This window comes from Lactuca saligna, chromosome 1 (genome assembly GCF_052625555.1).
Source record: "Lactuca saligna cultivar CGN05327 chromosome 1, ASM5262555v1, whole genome shotgun sequence".
NCBI lineage: Eukaryota > Viridiplantae > Streptophyta > Magnoliopsida > Asterales > Asteraceae > Lactuca > Lactuca saligna.
In genome coordinates this window covers 116,094,996-116,105,545 of record NC_136417.1, presented here as the reverse complement: position 1 = coordinate 116,105,545, position 10,550 = coordinate 116,094,996, and the positions used below count along the sequence as shown (strand labels likewise).

Below are 10,550 nucleotides of genomic sequence, written 5' to 3'. Positions count from 1 at the left end.
TTTGATCTGCTGCATTTCAGCTGCTGAACTTGTTAGATGTGATCGTTGACAATGCGGAAAGCAAGCAAGCTCCTGCTCCTGAAGAATAACCTACTCAGATGTCCACACTAAATGCCGATCATGCTGGTGGCTTAGGCTCAAATACCAAATCACCCAAAGCTGATCATGCCTCTAAGCCCTCATCTTCCGGTGCTAATACAAAATATGACTCCCACATTATGCTGCTAAACTTACCACAAGCAGAACTATGTCTTCTATGCTCAATGCTTGCACGTGAATGGTATGTGATCACCACTTCACTTCACTTTTCTCATTATATGTTAAATCATATGGGAACATGTTGTGTTAAACTATAAACTTTGTTGTTTTAGTTTGTAGGATAATGCATATGCTCTTGTGGCGGAGGTATTGAAGAAGCTGGTGACAATCGCTCTTGTGTATTACAGGGGACTGTTTTAGACACAGCCAAGTCGCTTATATTTCCTCTTCCACTCGTGGCTGCTGCTCATCAACAATTCCTAGCAGGTATGCTCTACATCAATAACATTTTATGAATGCTAAAATCAAATGAATAATCAGTGATTCTTGTTTGTGTTCATATTGAACAGGCTGTAGACATCCAGATGCAAATGGTCTTGATGGTTTAAAGGTTCAGATTATACTCTGTTTCAACTAGGTTTAGTTTCAAAATATTTTCTTGCATATTTTGAAAATTGCTAATATTTAATTTCTCTTTTTTGGGCATGATAGTAGATGAAACATAGCTACCTATCAAGGGCCATCATACATGGGAATCATATGGTAAGTTTTATTGAAATATATTAATCTCAAACCTATAAATGCTTTTCCCAAATCTTTGTTGAAATGAATTTATCTCATAGTTAGTAAAACCCCCCATTTGCATTTTTTAGTAAAATACTCACTGATTATTTCAAAACTCCTTTCTTTCCTTGAAGCAAATGCATTTATTTATTAATTTATTTATGGTTAATAAAATTGCAGACACGCAAGAGAGTGTTGATTAATGCGTTCACTGTGCGTGATACATTTCCTCCTGCTAGATGAGCAGGTCAATTTACTTTGGTTTTATATTTTCCCCCAATGAAATTACTTAATTAATTATCAATCTTTCTTTCTATATATAAATATTTTTTCTAAAATACAAATACTCATTCTGGGGGTGGCAGGTATAATGGCTCTGTGTGCCACCAGTTCGTATTATGAACCCCAAGAGATTGCAGCTCGTATACTGCCAAATGTTGTTGTTCTCACAATTAATCCTCACAGGTTATCTTATTTTCCTTTAGTTGTATTAGCTAGTGTTTAATTTTCCAAATTAAAATTAAATTTTTTTGATTTTCTACAGTGATGTCCGGTCAAAGGCTTTCCAAGCAGTTGAACAGTTTTTGCAGATAGTTAAGCAGTACCATGAAAAGGTTGTTGTTTCATTTTCTTTTTGGAATCCCTGGCTATATTATATTATATATCATTGGTTATTATTAAACAACGTGTTTAATAATTAATACTATGTTTTTGTAGACATTTGGTGGGGATAGCAATGAGTGTATGGGGTCCACAATTTCATCACTTCCAGGGAATGCAAGTATACTTGGGTATGTAATCTATTTATTTTGCTTCGTGCTGGCTTTAAAAAGTAAGACTGAAACCCAACCAACAATACATGCAATTGTAATTTATAATTTTATAATACAGATGGGCAATGAACTCTTTGACAACAAAAGGCAAACCCTCTAAACAAACCACACAAGCAATGCCTCCAAAATCCACGTCACCTCTTGTTTCTGTTGTCCCCACTACATGTAAACATTGTTGTAACAAACACTTACACTAGACGCAAACATAATTTTAATTTTTTTATGGTAAAATAATTACTGGATTTGTATCATCTTAGTAGTAGTATCAAGTACACATACCCAAAGTACAACAACACTAGTCCAAGGTGGAAGTTTAGATTATGGTGGTGACATGGCGGATCAACCAGCACCGGTGTCACGTACCTCGACTGACGACTGGGGGAGCTCGAGAACAGTATCGGTATTCATGAAGATGAAGAGATTGAAAAAGACGGGTGGGACGATATGTTGCCACTAGAAGACGAAAAGCTGCCACCTGCTCTTGCAAACATCGAAGCAGCTCAAAAACGGCTTGTCGTACACACAAAACCACAAGGTATTATTTATTTATTCATTTTCTAACTTTTATGATATGTTTATTTATTTGTTAATTTTGTAGAATTGTATTTGTTTTTTCTTTCCAGGATCAATTCCTCGGCCGAAATCTACGTCACATGTGAGCAAAGATGCATATGATGATTTATGGGGCTCAATAACTGCCCCTGGCCCAGCTCCTGCCCCAAAATTGGCTTCAAGGTCTTCAAATTTGAATGTGAAAGCAGCAGCAGAAGGAGGAAGTGGGAGTGGGTGTGTTGTTGATGAGGATGATCCATAGGCTGCTATTGCAGTACCAGCACCAGCAAAAGGGTATTCTTACAAGACTTCTCTGATTGTATGTGTTGATGATGCTGTCCAAAAAGAAAGTCTACACTTCTGTGTAAGTAACTATTTTATTCTGCTCTTGTTCCATTGTCTAGTGATCACCAGGAAATACGGGTAACTGCAATGAGCTGTATTGAAGGTTCAACACAAAAAATATGGGTACCTGCAATGAGCTGTATTGGATCTAGTTAGCTAATATTTGAGTCGCCTTATAACATTTTATATTACCTTTTCTACAGGGAGAAGTGCAATATGGAGTCATTTTCTTGGAGAAGTGCAATATGGAGTCATTAATTAATGTCTCTTTTTGTGAAGTTATGTTTTATGGTTGTCACTTGATGTCTATTTAAGTTATTACGTATCATATACATCATGACCAAACCAACATATTGTCCAAAGTACCTTGTATGTAAACTTTTTTTTTTTCTGTTTTACCAATAAATTCTTTGTTTATTTGTAATAGTGTTAGCACATGAATTAAAGTGTTTTTATGGAAATTATCTTAAGGTGCATACATATATGTTTCCTGCAAAAAAATTTTGATAGAGAGGTTAAAGAGCCATGATAGAGAGGTTAAAGATAAAGAAAGAGAAAGACAAAGAAAAAGAAAAAGAAAAAGAAAGGGAAATTAGAGAACCTGATTGTGATCGTGAAAGCAGGTATTTTTTATGTTCTTGTTCTCTCTTTACTTTCTGCTTGTATTGATAATATGTGCTTTATGCTTTGTGGCAAGTATCTCTCTTTACTTTGACATGAATAATTATTAATACACCAATAACTTGTTTAAACAAACATAAGAGTGTATGACAATAGAGGCAGCGTGAAATGTTCAAATACCAGTAATGGCCCACCATATTCCGGGTAATAGTACAATATATAACATGCACTCTTCTGGTAGAATTTACTAGAATTATATGTACAATATATAACAGTCTCCCATTTGGTAATGAATTGTTGCTTCCAAAACAAAAAAAAACTATCATAACATGTCAAAATCAATTGCTAAAGCAACCATGTGTAAGTTTTACTTGCAAACACAGTTTATTATACCACAAGAGTAAGCTTCAAATTGATCATAAAGTTGAGTAATATATAGCAGTCTCCTATTTAACTTTTTTTAGATTCTTTATGATTTGTATTTAGTTTAATCTTCTATCCAAACCAAATTATCCTTGAAAGGAGTAATTAATGATCATCATTTTTGGCGCATCTTGTCAAATTGTTCATAGCTGGGCTGTCAATGTTCCTGTTTGTTTTCATTTATGCAGGTAACAATCTTGTTGAAAAGACTTATGAATCAAATGCTAATGGTAACAAGTTTAACACTCGAGTCCATACGATTATATGTTAATGGTAATGTACAAGTTTAACACATGTGTCTTTGTTATACATACAGATTAAATGCAATGGATTGTACGTATTTTTTGTATATGATATTTTATTTTATATTATGCAATGGATTGTATTTTGTGTATATGGTATTTTATTTCTATTATGGGAGATTAAATGCAAATTTAATTTATACATTAATAAATATATAAATATATTTTTTTAAAAAAATTAAAATTACGATACGCAAAAATGTGTGTCGTCTTCATTTATGACATGGCCTTTCTTGACTGGGGCTTCCTTGATACGCATTGCGTGTCATAAACACGTGCGTCGTAAGGTTACGACATGCAAATGTGTGTCCTCTTCCTTTATGACAGGGCCTTCCTTGATACGCATTGCGTGTCATAACCGCGCGTCGTAAATGCGCGTCATAAATGTGCGTCGTAAATGCGCGTCGTCTCTCTTTATGACAGGGCCTTCCTTGACGCGCATTTGCGCGTCGTCTGAGCGTTTTACGACGCGCAATGAGCGTCGTAAAAGGCCTTTTTTCTAGTAGTGAGAATTCACAATCTTTTTGGTTCCTACACGGTTGAAAAATAACTCCGTTGTCGAAAATTAGGTTGGGACTTTGGTTTCTACTATCAACAATGCAATTTGTCTGTGATTTTGCAAATTGAATCGGCGAGGCTGCAATTACACAAAACATGTATACATTAGCATCCGTTATCCATAAGTTTCTGAAACATAAGGAGAACAACATAAGCCTAATTTTAAAAGATATAGAAAAGAGAAAGAGAATAACCAGTAGTGAACACAAATATGATGAAAAACATAATTTTAAACACAAAATCCATCTTAATTATTTTTTGAGATGGACTTTTGTTATGAACTTTAGTAAATAATTTTATGAAATTTATAGACATGAAATAAATTTTTAGTTAATGCTATAACAAACTATTTATTGCTAATTTCCAAATATAAAATTTCTATAATTTGTTTTTCTTATCTAAAGGTATATTTTGAGTTAATGATAATACCTTAGAGAGACGAAATAAAATTCTCTATTTATGTTATAACTAGATTATTATTGACGTTAAACGAGGGTAACCTAAATTGAATACATATCACACATTAATAAGTGTCATTGTCTTAGGTGGAATTTTAATAACAAAAATATGTTAGGTGGATCTGCCCGAATGAGACTGATTTGAAATCAATTTTATCTAATGGAGCTTCCTTCAACAGTGATAAATTTTCCCTCTAATTCATTTCTTTTTAAACCAACATATCAAATAATTTGTATGGATTTCACTATGAAAGTGAGGTGCACAATGGCTATAATGTTTGTTTTTAGAGAAGAAGATGTTGGTGAACACTAATGATTTTCAGTTTTTTGTTCATTTCATTGGGGAAAGAGGATAAGATTGGAAAGAAACTACTTCTGCAACCCAGCATAAATATGAAACACGTGTATCCTTGTTTGAATTCCAATGTGAATGTGATTTTGAAGATCAAATCAAGTTTCATCTGATTTGTTTAGTGGAGTTTGGTTTTAGATTTGTTTTTTAAGAGGACCAGCCCCAAAATCGTAGGTCTAAATGATTTTTTTTTCATTTGGTTTTATATTTGTATTTTTATTATCGATCTTGGTTTTTATTTTATTTTTTAAATATTGAATCTGATAAGTTGAAGAACGGCAAGGCGGTGGTCGTGCTGGAGAAGATGAATGAGCTGGTGGGGGTTCGCCGGAGGGGAAGATTCAGGTTGTAATTGAGCCGAAATATATGGATGATGTTGATGTTGAAATCATCTGGTAGTGGTTGTCGGTGGCTGGTGGTGGTTTTCAGTAGCCGGTGGGTGGTGGTGGTTGTGTTGCAAGTGAGAGTATGAGTGGGTCCCATATGAATATAAATCATGTAATTAATTTGCTTTAATTAATAACTAATAAACAAATAATAAAACAAAAACCAAAAAAGAAAATTCACAGGGCAATAAAGTCTTTCCATGTTGTGGAGGGACAAAACATGCAACAAAATCAAATTATAAGGACGGTTCGAGTGCAAAATAAAAGTTAGGGACCAAACTCATAATTTTTGACAAACCACAGGTACGATTTTAGTAATTTACTCTAACACTATTAAATAATAACGAACTTTCACAAATCTTTCATTTTGGTCACTACATCCAACTAAAAAATGAAATTTAGTTTAGAGGACCGATTCAAGAAGTGAATCAATGACTTCTTGTAGCGGAATTTGGGGAAATGCTAAGACCTACTAAGATATGAGGGAACAGTCTGTCAGGATATGCTTGGTTTCTAAAGGGCAATACAAATTTAAAATCGTTAGCACATATCATTCCTACCTGCTTCAATTATAAAATTTAGATCAAACTCGTCAAAATGAAATTAAAGAAAAAAAAAGATATGTAACCTAGCAATCAAACAACATATTTTTCATAGAAATAAATATCACAAATCTACAGCTTACACTTTATATAATATTCTTAAATAATATCTTACATTTTTAAATTTGTGCATAATTTTTTTTCTCCCTAGTAATAAGAAAGAACATAGAATTACTTTCTTCATCTTACAAAACAAAAAAGGATCGAGAAATTTGTGACATGTTTAATAACAAAATCCATTTGTAGTGAATAATTTATTTAGAAAAATAAATATGGGCGAGTGACGAGAATACAACTCACACATGGTGCGCTCACTGGCTACACCTGTCACACCCCGAAAACCAAAGTAGGAAACATTTCCGGGGTTGACTTCACGTTTAGTATCAAATCCAATGCACATAGTTAAGCGGTAATCACAAAACATTACATTACATAATATTGTTTACATCTATTTGCAAGTAAAGTGGTACAAGTGTTTTACATATGTAATATGAACAAAAGTAAAGACGAGTCTTCGGAACGCTCCGTGTTCTCCAAAAGGTTGCGATGTACCTGTCTATCGCTAACCTGAGAATACAAGCAGTTTGAAAATCAGCATAAAGCTGGTGAGTTCATAAGCGGTTTAGGTTTGAAAAGAACGAGTTTCCTTTGCTTTCTGAAAAAGTTGTTCAAGAAAAACCCATATTTTCTTATGAAAACAGTTTGGTTATCCTTGTTTACAATTTCGAAAACGGTTGGTTATGTCATTCCAGGAAAATCCCATATTATCCTTATAGTTTTAGTTATTCGTTTGTTACTTTATCCGTTTATGAGTTGATGTGCTACCCAGGAAAATCCCATATTTTCATATGTGTTGAGTTTCCTATTCGTATCTAAGTTTGTTACAGGTCGTTATGTTATCCCCGGAAAATCCCATATTTTCCTATGTGTGGTGGTTGGTTCTTAGGTCTGATTTCGAAGTACTAGTAATTACCATATAAATAGTATTAGTTACGTGTTCTAAACCCTTAGTTATTCTACATTCGAATGACTATTATCTACTAACTAGTTGTATTTTCGAATATTTGGAATCACACAGAAGAGTACATTACAGTATTTTTGAAGTTCTGCTGAGTTCCAAAAGAGTACATTAGTTGTATATTCGAAGCTATGTCGACATTCTGAGGCGGATATATTCGAAAACTCAGTAGAGGTCCAGAGGCGTATTTTCGCATTTAGTTCGAAACTCTGATGACACTCAAGGGGTACACTAACTGTATATTCGAAGTCTTAGTGTCAACCAAAGGCATCATTTCGCATTCGTAGTCGAATTCGTATTTGTAGTCGTATTCGTATTCGTACTCGTATTCGTATTCGTAGTCGTATTCGTATTTGTAGTCGTATTCGTATTCGTATTCATACTAGATTACATTCCTATTCGTATTCATACTAGGTTACATTCGTATTCGTATTCGTACTAGGTTACATTCGTATTCGTTTTCGTACTAGGTTACATTCGTATTCGTATTCTTACTAGGTTACATTCGTATTTGTTTTCGTACTAGGTTACATTCGTATTCGTATTTGTACTAGGTACATTCGTATTCGTTTTCGTACTAGGTTACATTTGTATTCGTATTCGTATTCGTACTAGATTAGTATGATTTCTTATTTAAAGAGAAATATAGTTATAACACTTTTAAAAGAAATCTCTATTTAACCTGCAATTCGAAACGTCAGTTATCACAAATCTTTGAAAATCAAGACATTTAGTAAGTAAAACCATTGAGTTGAAAATCCGTTTAAGTACAAAATACACTTGTACTTTTTGCTTGTACTCCCCCCTGAAAACATTGAAAAACCATTGAAAACATGGAAAAGGGTAGGGTATGAACTCACAGGACTAGGAAATGCGACGGTTTCAGACACTAAATGTTGGTTCGGGGTCTGATTACTCGTGATGTCCCTATGTAAAATGAAATAATGTCCAAATATATTTAATTAGATTTACAATTACTAATTAGATGGAACATTATACTCCAATGGGGTAAAACACCTCAAAACGAGTGTTTGGAGCAACCTGGGTGACATCTACGGACGTGTAATGGCACTAGGGACTTGGGATTTGAGTTTACTCCCCAAGAGTAAACATTTAAGGGAGTTTACAGCCACAAAACACATACACACATGAGTTTACGGCCGTAAACTGATGTTGGTGTGATTTTGAGTGTTTAATGGCTCGTTTGGACTTGGGAATTGTTGGAATGGACTTCTAAATTGCCTTGGAATGATTTATTGGGACATATACCATTTAAAAGGGAGTTCACAGCTGTAAACTTGGAGTTTACGGCTGTAGACTATCCTATGGTCATAAGAAATTATTTTGAGGCACAAGGAACAATCACATGTGATTCTAGTAATTTTTCCAAGCCTTGGGGTGATTTTAGGGCATCATGTGGCACACATTTAGGAGTTTACGGCCTAAGAGTATGAGCTATGGCCGTAAACTCTTGTATGATGTATTTTGTTATTTTTAATGCCCCCAAACTATTTTTAGATAGTTCTAAGATTTACCACAAGGCTATTGGTGGTGTTGGATGGCTTTCTAACACATTCGAAATGAGTTTGCTCTCATTATTGATGGGTTTACGGCCCAAGCACATGCCTTGGCCGTAAACTCATACAAATCCCTCAAAATCCATGTTTAACGTGTTCTAAATCCATTTCATGAAGTCCTTAATCCATATCTAAAGTGTAGTTGTGGTTTGGAAGGGTTTTGATGCTCATAAACCCCATGTAAATGAGTTTACGGCCTAGGACAGTTCTAGGGCCGTAAACTCCCATTTACTCCTCAAAATGATTATTTATGATGTTCTAAGGCCAATACCAACATTCTAGAAGTCATATCGAAGTCTTGTTTGAGTCTTGGAAGGGTTTAAGGGCTTAAAAACCCTCTAAATTTGTGTTTACGACCTAGGCACCTTACAGGGCCTTAAAATCATATACAAGATCCTATTTCATGTTTTAATCTCGAATTTGAAGGTCAAATATGATACACAATGAATTAAGGAAGGTAGCTTGGTGATTAGAAGCCTTAAACTTGTGATTTGGACCCTTAAACTTGGATTTAGGAGAGAGGTTAGAGAGAGAGTAGAGAGAGGAAGAAAAAGCTTCAAATGAATGTTTAAACAAGTTTAAATAGGTCCCGAAACTTGGACACGGTGGAATTCTACCTGATACCGACGTTAAACGGGGCTTTAGGTCGCACACGATTAAGTTTCCATAATTCGACGGGACAAAATTTAGAAATTTCAAGTTAATGATTTTTGGGTCATTTTCATGAGTTTTAAATGGATTTGAACACTTACGAGATTAAAATAAACTTATAGTTTATATATCTTAGCTCAAAAACGAAAACGGGATGAATCGATAAAGGCGGATTTTTACGCGAGGAACGGATTTCAGCGATGGAAAACTTCGGGTTGTTACATTATCCCCCCGTTAGAGGGAATTTCATCCCGAAATTCAAAGATTAAGATACAGACGATGAAATGAAAAGAGATGCGGATGGATCAACTGCTCCGGGTTTTACACGCTCCAAAGTGGCATTGGGTCTCCACTTGACATTCCAGCGAACCCTCACTATCAGGACGTGTCTAGGTTTCGTTGGGTAGATACTTCTTAAGGACCGATACATGAAGTACCATAGGAATGCTACTATGTTCTGAGGGTAGCCGAAGTTTGAAGGTTATAGAATCCTTCCTAAGAGGATCGCGAAGTGTCACACCCCAAAACGGGAACGGCGGAAACGTTCTGGGGTGGATGACGTCATGTCAAGTATCACAATACATGCATTATAGTAATCAAAGTACAACAAAACATTGCAGTAATAGTAATAGTTTTACATGGTTACATTACAAGTATTCAAAGTATGCAAGTAAATATAATAAATACAGCAACGTACTAAGCCATCTTCATCAACAGCTCCGAGGGTGTACCTGTCTAATTGCTGACCTGAGAATACAAGTTATTTGAAAAGCGAGTATCAGCATTTTTACAAATGCTGGTGAGTTCATAAGTATTTAGTGTCATTTAGTCAAATAACTTTACAAAGTAGTAATTTAAGTGTTTTCAATGTATTAGTGTTCTTTCCAGAAAATCCTATATTTTCTTTAATGAGAGCAGCCTTGTACCAAGACTGGTCAGTGTAATGTGGTAAAAAGAAGTTTCCCTTAATTTCTATTATTATCAAAATACTGAATTTGATTATTAAAGAAAGCAAGAGGCATCAGGGAATAACATATGCCTCAGCAGTGA

At 34.7% G+C, this 10,550-nt stretch overlaps 1 protein-coding gene across 1 annotated transcript; it reads left to right on the top strand.

Moving 5' to 3' along the window:
• The first annotated feature begins 1,192 nt into the window (after positions 1–1,192).
• Positions 1,193–2,469, top strand: LOC145010758 (uncharacterized). The gene is made up of 6 exons (XM_078969290.1): positions 1,193–1,287; positions 1,367–1,436; positions 1,540–1,613; positions 1,714–1,820; positions 2,068–2,190; positions 2,279–2,469. Exons 1-6 carry the CDS (start codon positions 1,193–1,195, stop codon positions 2,467–2,469), a joined length of 660 nt encoding a protein of 219 aa, XP_078825416.1.
• Positions 2,470–10,550: the final 8,081 nt, after the last annotated feature.